This window comes from Vicia villosa, linkage group LG2 (genome assembly GCF_029867415.1).
Source record: "Vicia villosa cultivar HV-30 ecotype Madison, WI linkage group LG2, Vvil1.0, whole genome shotgun sequence".
Classification (NCBI taxonomy): domain Eukaryota; kingdom Viridiplantae; phylum Streptophyta; class Magnoliopsida; order Fabales; family Fabaceae; genus Vicia; species Vicia villosa.
Genome location: NC_081181.1, coordinates 159,432,214 through 159,446,600, shown reverse-complemented (window position 1 = coordinate 159,446,600; position 14,387 = coordinate 159,432,214). Strand labels below are relative to the sequence as shown.

The 14,387-nt window shown below is 31.1% G+C and overlaps 1 protein-coding gene across 1 annotated transcript; it reads right to left on the bottom strand.

Moving 5' to 3' along the window:
- Positions 1 to 8,771: 8,771 nt before the first annotated feature.
- On the bottom strand, positions 8,772 to 13,691 carry LOC131652727 (MYB-like transcription factor EOBII). The gene is made up of 3 exons (XM_058922673.1): positions 13,455 to 13,691; positions 13,087 to 13,216; positions 8,772 to 9,551 (listed from the first exon to the last, which is right to left on the bottom strand). Exons 1-3 carry the CDS (start codon positions 13,687 to 13,689, stop codon positions 9,170 to 9,172), a joined length of 747 nt encoding a protein of 248 aa, XP_058778656.1. The 5' UTR covers positions 13,690 to 13,691; the 3' UTR covers positions 8,772 to 9,169.
- Positions 13,692 to 14,387: the final 696 nt, after the last annotated feature.

The window sequence follows — 14,387 nt, the reverse complement described above, 5'->3', positions numbered from 1 at the left end:
ATATATATATGCGCGCGCAGTATACTAATTTTAACATATATTTATGAGTAATGATACTAACTAGTACTATTAAGTTAAACAAATATTTTATTATAAGAATCATGTTTTGGAATATTAAATAACAGTAGTATTTATATAATGCAAAATAATTCCGTTTGATCGAAATAGCCGAATTAAGCGATATATTTAGTTGTCCGGAATGTGATGAAAATTGACGTGGTAGCTAAGTTTAATTAGTACGTTAACGTGGTAGTAGTATTTTGTCGAAATTGTGATATTAATCGGTCGATTAATTAATGATTGAATTAATATCCAATAAGTCTATCTAATTGGAATAAACTTGAATTTAGATTAAATGTTCAGTTGGTCGGTAAATAACGGTATCTTGAGAATTTGACCGTAATCATACTTTGGGATTTAGTAAATAACTTAGGAACTATGGTATGATAGTAAGTAGTGAATTTAACCGAATGAATTAGATAATCGGTAAAGTAATTGAATTGTATCTGATTATCCGGAATCGAATTGTGATCATACCTTAAGAGTTGTTGCGGATATCTATGTGATTGTTTATTAATGGTATCGACCGTTGACTATGTGAATTCTTGGAATTGTTCCGTTGTTTATATGAAGTTGTTGTATTATGTGTGAAGTGTTAATATCTTTTATGAATTGATGATTGTGATATGGGCGTGTGCCTTGTGACAAATATTTTGTGAAATAGATGATAAATGATGATTGTTGTGATGATTTAGTTGATACGTAAAGTTATATGTTTGCCGTGATATGCCAAAACATGATGATGATGATGATGATGATGTCGTGATGAGTTTATTTTTATGTGAAGATGAATGATTAATTGTGACGTTGAATTACCCCTAATAATTGGTAATTATAAGTGATGTGGGCGTATGCCTAGTGATGATGTTTGATTGTGATAAGTATGTTGTGTATGTCTTGTTTGTCGAGTCACATTTCATATGCATACTCAGTGACGGCATGGATTGGCAAAATTGGTGACGAAGGCTTATGCCTTATGCCCTGAATTGGCAATTGGTGATGGGGGCGGAGGCTCCGATTGGTACCACATGCATATACATGAGTCATGTCCCATGTGTCTTATGTGATTCATATTTGTGACATTTTGTGACTATATCGTGATTGTATTCCGTAACTTGTTAAATGATGAATGTATGTGAAAATGTGAATTATAATTTTGTGAATAGTATGAGGATATCAATACTTGCGAATGCGATCAACTAAACATGTCTTGTGTAACACCCCAAATCTACCCCGCAATAAACAGGAATATCAGAGTACAAAATTTCAAACAAATAGAACATAACGATTCGGAGCATCACATTTTAAACAAACAAAAGAAGCCAAAACATAAACAAGTAATCCAACGTTCCCCGAGTGCTACGTATCAGAGCATTGACACACACCAACTCGAGCTATAGGTACACGACTACTCCGCGTCATTACCTGCACGTTACCAACGGAGGGTAACATTCAAACAGAAAGGGTGAGATATCATTCATTATAAAGAAGTGTATGATAATATTCAAAGATGAGAAATAATCATACATCGGTCACCACTTCTCAACATATATCACTTACTACTATTCACATCATTCAACATTTTACCGACAATAATAATATCAATCTCAATAAGGCATACATAGTCATCTATCACATATGCTCAACGAAACAACCATCAAATCGACACAGGATAACATTCATGTTATGCACACACAAATATTCAAATACGACTCATCATACGACTTTACTTATGCAACTCGAACAATGCAAATGCATGTGGTACCATTGGAGTAAAACTCCCGTCTCAAACAATTGCCATTGGGCCGTCTCAAACATTCGCCACAAGGGCCGTCTCAAACATTTGCCACTAGGGCTGTCTCAAACAATGCAATGAATGTGACTCAATGATGCATATTCACAATCACACTTAACGACATAATCGACTCAAACAACATAATCTACGTAAACGACATGATCAACTTAAACGACATAATCAATTCCGGATATCCAATGTCAACAAAATCCAATTAAAGAAGATTTCAAGAGTTTTCAAAGTTATACTAAGCATATTCAATGGAAAGACATCAATTAGGGCTTCACGTAGGTTCAAACGGCACTTAAAAAGGAGTTACGGTTCAAAAGTTACACCATTTCAAAGTTTAGGAAAAGTTTTGCAAAACAGGGTTCGCGGCGCCAACAAAGTTCGCGGCGCGAACTGAGTGAATCAAATAATCCGAAGTTTCTGCCAAGCAGTTCGCGGCGCCAACAAGGGTTCGCGGCGCAAACTAAGCAAATCCAATTTTCTCAAGTTTCTGCCAAGAGGTTCGCGGCGCCAACAAGGGTTCGCGGTGCGAACTGGCGATTTTCAGAAAATCCCAAACACATAAAACAGCATACGAAAGCCATCCCAAAACCCCTAAACTCAACCCAATCAAGATGGAAAACACCAACCATCACGAACAGCAATAGAATACATGTCATAACCACAAATGCAACACATATTATGGGTCTTATAACATCATAACATCATCAAACATCAATTAAACACATCTCAAATCATCAAATCAAGCATTTGTTCATAAACCCTAACATCTCTACACACAACTTCCATGGATGCAACATACAATTAAATCTCATCCAAAACATCATCATACATCCCTTTAGCATGAAAGAATCTCACCCTTACCTTAGGTTTGGATTGAAGACAACTCTAGCTTCAATATTGAGATTCCCCTCTTTCTCTTCACTCTACTCTTCTCTTCTTTCACCAAAAACCCCAAAATGAACTTCTAATTTCTATTTCCTCTAAAACCCTTGTTTTAGTTAAACCTTTACCATCTTAAATTACTAATGGGCTCTAACTAACACCCCTCACTTACTAATATCAACTTAAGCCCAATAATCAACAACACTTACTATCTTATATTATTTACTAACAATTTCCAAATAAAACAACATAAAATCAATTAAGCATATAATTAACACATAATTTAGTAAAACAAAACACATACCATAACACGACATAATTAAATAAAACACGCAAACTAAAAATGGGCGTTACATCTTGTGTGACTTATATGTGATGTATCGTGAATTAGCTTGCAAAGTAAATGAATGAGTTCTATATGTAAATGATGTGAATATGATTTGTGGTGACTTGTTGTGAGATGTAAAGTATGTGAGATTTGTGAATTAATGAAAGCATGATGTGTATAATAATATTAATATTTGCGATGTGATGACTATATATGCTTGGATCCTAATATACAATTTATCATGCGCTCACTTATATTATTTGATATCTCACCCTTTCTTAGTTTCGCCGTTGCCTTTATATTGGTAACGTGCAGGTGATTCGCGTTGACAGGAGGTTAGCCGAGTTGTTCTTGAGTCGTTGTCGCTCTGATACGTAGCACTCGGGGGGAACGAACGCGTTGATTTACTTGCTTTTGATTTATTATGTTTTGGCAAATACTTGAGTTAATCGTTGAATTATGATGCTATGAATCTTTGAACTAATTGTTGAGTTTCCGTTGCACTTCTATGGAAGTTATTTTATGTTAAAGACTATCATTTGATGTTGTCGATTCTTCCGTACTTTGTGAATGCTATGTATCCGCTTTATACGACTAGGTGATTTGTCTTAGAAAATTAATATGTGATACCTCAATCGTTTTGTTTGTGAATTTTTATACTCTGATTTTATTTAAATTCCGCGGGTAGAATTGGGGTGTTACACGCACGATTTTGAGCAACAGAACCAACTCGTCAGGGAATAAGGCTCAAAATAAAAGAATAATAAATCATCAATTTGGTTGATATTTTGTCATTTTTAGATAGGAAATTTAATAAGCTTTCCAACGCTTTGAACCAGGCGCAAATCGGAGTTACGATTCTCAAGTTATGACAAAAACACTTGTGCTGATTTTTTCATGACAGCACAGTGGGCGCGTAGCGCCCACTGTACTAGATTCAAAAGTGTATAAATAGGGGAAAATAGATTTTTTTTAGGTTATGGTTTTGGGGTATTTATTCTCAATCCATCAAACCTTCATTTTTTGGTCTAGATAGCTTAGAAAACAGCATTGGAGCTTGCATTTGGATGATCGGAGGTGGATTGCTCATCAATTGAAGCTGACAACCCGTGAGATGTTTGGTTTATCTTCTTCTATTATCTTTGTATTTCTATTTTGTTGAGTTTGTATGTAAATTACTCTAAACCCATGGATGTTTGTTACTCTTTCTACTAGTTGTATAAAGTTTGCTTTACAAATCTTAATCGGTGTTTCCTTGATCTTTTTGCTTAAATGCTTTGGATTTGTGTTGTTGTAGAAATAGACATCATAAATCTTGATTAAGGGGATATCTGTTAGCTTAGATTCTAGAGATAGGATTGAGATTAACATCCACATAATATCTAAGTTTAATGTCTCTGTGTTGTTCGATCGATTGAGACATCGTCGAAAGAGCAGTATAGTTGAACTCTCGTCGGTGTTGCAGAAATGGACATTGATGCGAGGGATATGCAATGATTCTGATGAGTATTATAGATTGAGTGCAGCGGAGTGATAAATCTAAGTTTGTGAGGAGTAGTTTAGATTCAAACCAGATAAATTATTCTCTATCAAGAATGAATTCTTTTTATGTTCATATGCTATATTTTCCGTTTTTACTTAAAATCCATTTAACTCGAACTCAAGAACTAAGAATACGTCGAACGGCAGTTCAGTAGCACTAATCTCTGTGGACACAATAATTTCCCGGATAAATATTTCCAAAACTTTTGTTGCTTGCCGCTTTACCGCTTCAACATTTACCTAGAAATCTCTTCCAGATAAAATAAATCTTATCTCAGCCTCTTTCACAGGTTTTGTGACTTCCTTAAAGATGACATCATTACAGACTTTTCAAATGGACCAGACTATAGCGTGCTAAATCATAAGATAACTAATCCTATACTTAATCTTTCCCTTAAAGAAAGAAAAAACTAAAAAAGAATTCTAGGGTCATTAGGAATAACTAACCCCAACCACAGAAAAATCATATACCTCACAAACGTGGCTAGCTCATAAGTAAAAAGGTGGGAAACCGACTTAACCAAGTTCTTGCACAAAGGACAAGATATCCTACTAAGATAAGAAATCACTTCTTTTTTAGACAAGTTCTCTCTAGACATAAGTCTATCATGCAAATATTTCTAGGAGAAGACTAAGATCTGAGATGGAGCCCAACTATTTCAGATAAGGGGGAGGGCTAGGCTCTCAACCGGAAGAGAAGCCGAATAAGAGATAGAGCTAACCATCTAAACATGGTAAATAAAGGAAACTGAGAAATTACCATCTCAAGTATCCTTTAAAATCCACTTATTTCTATTCAAAGAAAGAGTGATGTCTCAAAGTAAAGTGAGAAGTTCCTCAAAAACGCAGAGCGATCTAAGAAAAAAATTATCTCGACTACCTAAGATCCCAACCAGGACCCATATTAACCACTTAAACCAATCTTCCTTCCTAACTCATCAGATTAAAGAGAATTGGATAACAAACTAGCAAACTTAGTCTATAAGGGAATGAATCCTAACCAATGGTCCTGCCAAATGGAAGTTTGGGTTCCTGACTTAGCTTTCCTAATGATACCACCAACAAACCAATTCGAGATATATATATCCTCTTTGGAATTTAGAAGTGACACCTCTTTCCATAAAAAAGAAGTAGAACGGAAAACCTCTGCCCCCCCCACACACATAAAGAGAGGAAACAACTAAAACTTATATCTAGCTTCAAGAATACCCTTCCAAGGACCTCATTCCCCTGTAAGAAATCTCCATATCCATTTCCCCAAAATGGCAAGATTAATCAACTGGAGATCCCCGACTCCTAAGCCCCTCTATTCTTTTGCTTACAAACATTATCTCATTTAATTAAAGATATCTTTGAAGCGCCTTTCATCCTACCCCAAAGAAACCTTATTTGTAAATTGAAAATAAGAATATAGGGATAACACTAAGTACAAAATTAAGAAGAACCAATCTGCCACCCAAACTAACATATATATGCTTCAAGGAATGAAGCCTCTTATTCAGTAGGTTAACTAAAGGATCTCAAGAAGCTGTAAGTTGAGATCTATACCCCACTAGAAAATCAAGTTACTTAAAAGGAAGTGTATTAATCTCATAGTGATGAAAAAGATTGGATCCACATTAACCGCCATAAGAATATTCTTAAAGAAATTCACTTGAAGGCCCGAAGTCAGCTCAAAATCTCTAAGGATTGCTTTAACACTCCACAAATTCTATAGAGTATGGTCAGCGACCAGTATGGTATCATCAACATATTGAAGATGAGACGCGACTAACCCAAATATGTCCACCATGAACCCAAAATATAGACCAATCTCCTCGATCCTAGCAACTAAACCACTTAGCCCCTTAGCCATAAGCATGAAAAAGAAAGGAGGTAGAAGACCCCCCCTTTTCCAAACCCCTTTGAATGTTGATCTGTTGAGTTGAACACTCATTTACCAGCACCATAAGATTACGAGCAAACACACAAGATCTGATCTAAGACCTCCACTTCTCACTAAACTTGAATCGGATAAGCATATACTCTAAAAAACTTCAACTAACTAAATCATATACTTTCTCAAAATTCATCTTAAAAATAAGACTTGCTCTCTTAGACCTCTTACTAAATTAATCACCTCATTAACAACCAACATTACCATATATTTAGTATTTTTTTTTTTTTACTTTTTCAAATTATTCGCCGTCCACAACAATGAAATTATTATTTTTAAAGATCTATCAACCTCATTGACAGCCCTCACTCTATCAACCTCATTGACTAGCTCTCTTATTTATTTTTTTGAATGATAAATTTTCATATGCATGACACACGAGTTGAATCACATGCCTAAGATTCCTAACTTGCTTACCGCTCATGAAACTACACGTTTGGTTTTCTTTTAACAACTAAATAATTGATAATAACTTTTCCTTAAAAATGAATCGTTTGGAAGAAAAAAAAATCCAAAGTTCAAATTTTGACTTAAACAATAACAATACTACTTAAATTTGACATACATCTCAATTGAATTTTAAATGGTCCAAACTCTTTTCTATAATATCCGAGGAATAATTAAGGAAACATAACTTGTAGATACAATTATGAATTAAGAAAATAAAATTGTTACTTGACTATGATTATAGCATTAGTGATTCCACCAAAATTACAAGTATTAACCATCATTAATTTTGTCTCATATTTAAAAATAGCTAGAAGCCTCACGTTTTCATATAGTGGCCGACCCTCAACGTGAATGATCCTTATCCATCACATGCTATTTTCCCTTTAAATATAGAAAAAGTTTTATGCACACAAAACATGTGATTGAATTGAGTATGGAATGAAAAATAGCTAGGTGGTGTAAGAGAGAAACTCTTTTTTTTCTTTTGAAGATACAAGGAAATAGGTATGCAGTTAAAAAGTCACAAGTAATTGTCCTCATTTCCTTTATGAGATACAACACAACACAAGACAAGTCTCAAGTGACCCTCTCATCCCATTGTCCAAATATGTATTGCTAACTAAAGTTGAAATTCGGTACACTATCAATGCTACTACTATATCTTCTCATTGGCCTAACTTTGTGTTCACAAAATGACAATCCTTTTAATTACATCTCTAACTTTAATAATAATAAATAATGTTTTTAAAAAAAATAATATCACATATGTTTTAGTATGACCCGTTGATTCAGGTCTAATCTTCGACAGATCGACATATATAAAAATTATTTTGAGAAACTAATACATATCATTATAAATTGATATATTTTAATTCACAATATTATAATAATAATAATAATAATAATAATAATAATAATAATAATAATAATAATAATAATAATAATAATAATAATAATAATAATTGTTAGGAGAATTGAAACCCTAAATGATTGATTTTAAGATTAGTTTAAGACTGGTTTAAAACATTTAGTTATAATTTATTTCCTAATGATCAAAATATTAGTAGGGGTATATCATGTGAAGAAAGTAACTACATATATATTATATATTGTTTATCATATAGATATATAGTATGTGGAATTTAAAAGGGCCATGTGAAGACTTAAACTATACACTCATTCTCAAGAAAATTAGGTTTACGTCGGGGTCCAATGTTGCATGGCCATGCACTAAATTAGGTAATAAGAAAAAGTTGAGTTGAGTTTTTGCCAAAAATAGCTGATGTGTTTTTATTTCACAACCACGTGTCAAGTTTCTAGTGGTGAAAGTTAGGCAATGTATTGGCAATTTCTTTTTCCAAAATTTGAATGCAAGTTGATGCCCATACTTGCATGGTTGTCTTTCCATTTATATTCATATAAAGATAAGTTTGATACTATATACCATATACAATAATATCTCATCATCATTCACATCTTACACAACTTTACCTAATCTATAACTTTGAGATTATAAGAGAAAAGTAACTAACATGATTAAATATATATAAGTTTTGACTAATTTACTTTTGTACAAATTTCTTATTCTAACTAATTATAAGTCTTTATATAGTATGTACGAAAATAAATCTATATACTTTATAGTTTATGTAAGGACAACCATAATCATTAGCTTGAGCTTGAGATTGAGTCAGAGATTCAAAAATCAAAACCTTAACATATTATAAGCTACTTATATATGTGTTTTTTAATGGCAAAAAAATAGATTGGAATAATAATATAGGATTTTACTAAAATAATAGCATGTTTTTTCTTCAAAGTTTGCGGTTTCTCAAACACATATCTCACATAATAATTCACCACCTACTAACTCATTTACTTTATAATAAAAATAAATGAAAAAGCATGCAAATATACTTATAAAAGTATATATTATGCACCTATATTACAATCCATAACTAACTTAGTTCATAATTAACACCAAACTCAAATTAAACTACTACTTATTTATGAACATATGCCTAATTATATATTTGTTATTAAGCTAGATATATAATATTCTAGCTTATAAGTGGCATATATTTGCACTTATGAAAATATATATTATTATATTTATTTATATATTAATTATTTAGAGATATGATTTGGTTAACCATTGATTAATTTAATCTCCATTGAGTAATTGCATTGACCAGAAATCCTCCACGCTCCAATAAGTGTTGGTATTGTTGTCATTGGCACAACCATTTGTGTTATGATGATGATCATTGATAGTTGGAAAATGAGTTGGAAATGGCTCCAAAGTTCCTTGATATGAAGTTGGAGAATAAGTTTCCATTGGCTCTACCAAAGTAGAAACTTGGCTACTACTTGGTTGTTGATGATGATGGTGGTGATGATCATTTATCTCTAAACTCATTTTTTGCTGAAAATTTTGTTGATTAGGGTTATCAACTTGCTTAATGTGCTTTTGTATCCTAGTCCTCCAAAAATTCTTAATCTCATTGTCGGTTCTTCCTGGAAGATGCTTTGCAATTTTGGACCACCTACAATGGTGAAATTGTTTTTGTATAAAAAGACAATGACATATAACTGAAAAAGCAATGATCTAGTTTGGCTATATATACATTGAGATTTTTCACTTTGGATCAACCTAGATTTCACACATTATCAACTAGTTAGTTAATGAGTGTTAAAAAAAATTGTGTCATTTAGATTATGACTGAATACCTCTAGGTCCGAATCAATGATAGAAACAAACTTTTTTTCTCATTGATTAATAAGAGAATCTCAAATATCAAATAACGAAGAAGATCATGATGCAATTGTAAATTCATTTAAAATAAAATATTTAAATTACGCAATGCAATTTAGAGAAGAGAAACACGAAATTCGTCACTAAATTTTGTGATAGAAAATTAGAGTTTTTTTTTTCACTATTTTTTTGTCTTTAATTCATGGTTACTATAACTATGGTTTAAAATATTGGATTAAATGTTAAGTTTATGAAGTATATTGATGAGGGTAAGAAAAATGAATGCAAGCCGATTAAAATGAACATGGTATGTTGGAAACCATATGAAAAATGAGAATAGTAGGTTATAGAAAAATGTGCATGTGTGGAAAAGAGAAAGGGATTGAAATATATATAACAAGTTTCTTGAAAAAGAAAAGGCATAAAGTGGATATCAATTAAAAGCTGTCAAATGGTGTCACATTTTATTGATAAGTAAAAAGTAGCAACAAAAATAATAAATATGCATCATGTGTCCAAGTAAGACCATGTTCTTTGGTTGAGAATAAAAGTGATATGCATGTTACACTTCACATATAAAAAGACTATTGTTATAAGATCTTGAAGATCCCTTTGATGATACAATGGAAAAAATTTATGCTCCAAGATCATCAAAATCTCGTACATTCCTCAGGTAGTAGAAATCAAACATTTTTTCAAACCTCTCTTTCTCTTTCTCATATACATTCATCTTCATAAAATAGTTTTCTATTTTTTTCCTCCCAAGTTATAATTTTTCTTCTTTTCTTTTATGACTATCTTAACTTCAATTCACTTATATCTCTTTTTTCAAAAAATGACACGTGCAAACATTACCTAGAATATTTCATTATATCTAGGTATAGTTATAAAAGCTAGTAACTTTATATACTATATGTAAATAAAGGTAATATTTGAATAAAAATAATTATTTTGTGTATTTACTATTTTATTTACCTTGTTTGTGTTTTGTACTTGTTTTCTTGGTTGGGTTGGAAGATTGAGAAGGTACACTAGATAGGGTGTGAAGCTATAGCTATAGTTTAATTATGTGTGCATTAAAATTTAAAATTGCACTCTTGAATTTGCATGACAATATTTGTTTGAATTTTTTCTTTTTCTACATATTTTGAAATTTCTTTGTCATGTGACTAGAGTGCTATTTTAAAATGCCCCACTTTCCATGAGCTCAACCTAAAATAGAAGCCATGGCCTTGTCCAAAGCTATTTGGTTCTCAATTATTATTATTATAGATTGCATATTGTAAATTGAATGGCTATATAGGAAAATGAATGGCATCATTATCATATATACTAGAAAATAATTATTTTTGAGGCACACACCATTTATTCTAGTTTTTTTATTTTTAATTTTAGAAAAGTAACTATTTTTTATACTATTTTTTTTTTAAAATTGATCTTCTATAACAAAATTTCTCTCCTTTTTCTATAACATTTTATCATTTCTATTCTACTTTTATTTTTCTTCTTCTAAATTCATTTTTCTTTGTAGGAGAGTTTGAGGTAAAATAATTTTATTATATAAAATTATTTTACCTTATTTGAATCCTATGTAGAGTGAGAATTATCCCAAGCTCTCTCCATCCTTTCCATCACGATTTCATTATTATCTCACTCATCTCATATTCACCCTAGTTTATAGAAAATCTCCTAACTTTCTTTCCCTCACTCTTGTCTTTTATGAAAGAAAAAAAATGTAAAAGGAGTTCTCTCAAGTTTTCTTCATTTTCTAGATCTATCTTTTTTTTTCATCTCATTCTCATTTACTCTCACTATTATTCTTACCTCTCTTTCTCTCAATATTATCTTTTACTATTGAGAGAGGTAATAGAGATCTTGAAACTTTTTTTACTTTGTTCAAAGTAAACGTCTAAATCATGTGCATGTAACTTCTCTCCATCCTCTCCATCACTATCTATATGTCAATATAGAAGTCTTGATATATTTTCAGTAGAGTTCTTTCCATCCTCTCCATCACCTTCTACAGAGTGAACATCAATATTATACACATCTAACCTCCTTCAACAACATCTCTATGTCTATTTCTCTCTTAGATTCATATGCTCTCTTTCTCTCTATTTTTTTCTTCTAATTAATATTGCAAAGGACGTAGAGGCAGCACATAGGGATCCAAATTGCTACAAGTTGATTAACATTTTATCGTCATACTTTTTTATTAATATATAAAAAAAAAAATTGATTTTGGATTTCTACTTTTTTTTTTGTATGGAGAAAATTATTATTATTTTTATTTAAACAAAACGTTTTTTTCATAAGAAAATAAACTATTATTAATAAGAGATCTCTTTAACTATTTTTTATTATTTTTTAATGGAAAAAAATATAATTAAAAAACTTTTTTATTAAGAATGAAACCTAGTATAAAGTGTACAAAGCTCGATCCAATTGTAAACCTAGAATATTTCTATAATAAACCATCCTTACACCATCTTTCACATAGATAGCATAGATGATTATAAGTTTAAAAATTTAAAATAATTTAAATAAAAGAAGGAAAAACTTTACACTCTATAAATATTTTTTTTTCAAAAGAAGGGCATGAGAATTATAATAAGAAAATAGAAAGAAAATATATATAACATTGATGAATTTCTTTATTCCTTAAGATCTAGTGAGATCAAAATCTACAAACCTTCCATGCATATGTTTTATAGCTCCATTTTCATTATAGGAAAACAAGTGAAGAAGAGATGAGAAGGATGGAGAGAGAGGATGGTAGATGGAGGGGGAGAGATAGGGAGAGGAAGATAGAATTGAGAAAAAAGGAAAACATATAACATGTACCTTTAAAGGAAAACTCTCCAACTCTCCCATATGGATATAAAACCACAAAACAAATCATTTTGAAGCCTTTAAAAACAAAGAAACTGATTTTGTACGCATAAGCAATATTTTCAACCATAGGTTTTACAATCACCCATGTGTTGAAGTCTTCTTCTTGGCTAGATTTCTCTCAAGCACAAAGTTCTCTCCCTTAGTCTTCCATGAGCATACTTTTTTTTGGAATGGCCTTCCATGAACATACTAATGCTTGCTATTTCTCATGGTGTGTTTACTTATATAAGGAGAGAGAGCCAATAATTTCTTTCATCTTTTACAAGACAAAGATTAATGGTTAAAATTTAATTTAAATTATTAATAATTTAAAAAATATCATTTATTTTTAAAAAAACCTAAGATCTATGATCAAAAGTTATAGATAGAGCATGCACTATATTTTCTAATAAAAGTAAATTATAATAAAATGAAAATATATAAATATTCACCTATTTCCCCACTTTGCATGAAGTTCCATGATCAAAAGTTGCTCCTCAGGTGTAATATTCCCTCTTCTAACATCCGGACGAAGGTAGTTTAACCATCGAAGCCTACAACTCTTTCCTGTACGTTTAAGACCTAGAAGAAAAAAATATCAAGTTAATAAATTTCTTTTTGGAATATATACTTGAGTTGATAGTTTAATATCACCCTAGACATCACTAAATTCATTTTTTACAAATTATAGAAGAAGAAATAATATTACCCTAGCTAGGGTTTGTGGAGAAAACTAGAGAAATAATGAAAATAATAGAAAGAATACTCAACATTTAATTAATATAAATTTAAAATAATATTACTTTATTAAAAAAATTACCAGCAGCTTTGGCCAAGGAATTCCAAACACCTTCTCCATGATTTGCAATATAATTGATCAAAATCAAGTCTTCTTCCATGGTCCATGGTCCTTTTCTCACTTCAGGATCTTGAGATGAGTTGCAGGGTTTTTTGTCCATTATTTTTGCATGTATATATGAGTGAGAATATAAGAGAGGAAGATAGAGAGAAAGAGTGTGTGTGAGTGAAAGGTGAAGTAGAGAGATGGAAATCATAATGGGTGTTGGAGGGTTTAAATAGAAGGAGAATTATATGATGTGTTACTTGTAATAAAGTACTTCTGTTAGTGATATCAAAAGGTTTTACGTACCTAACTATGTTAATCATATTAACAACATCCATGCATACATGAATAAAAAACTAAGTATGTATTTGCATGAATCAATTATAATTTTTTCTTGTTTTTTAAGTAAAAAATATATTTTACAAAATAATATTGTCCTCCTTAATTATGAAGGCACATGCATATGATCAGAAGTATATATAGTTTTTACATATAGATATGCAATTATTTTAAAAAAATGAGATACTAATTAATTTTGTTAACTAGCGGAAAGATGTGGGGTAAGTTTTGTACATAAAATTGTGTGACTAAAAATAAGTACTTAGTTTTCGAAGTTCAGTTAATTATTGTATAGATTTAAATTTAAATACAAAGGTTGTTAAAGATAAAATTTTCAAAATAAAATTTGATCAAAATTAATAATTATTGTTACTTAATTAATTCATAGTTTTTGTATTTAATGATGATACACATTTTTTTCTAATCAATGAAATTTTTGTTTTAGATTTCAGGCGGAGGCGACTCTTATTTCTCCGTAAGTTACTCCTGATTGATAATCTTCTCTCCATGCTTCATAGTTCTACTCTCTCTTTGGATAGAGGTAAGTGAAACTTTTTCATATACAAAAGA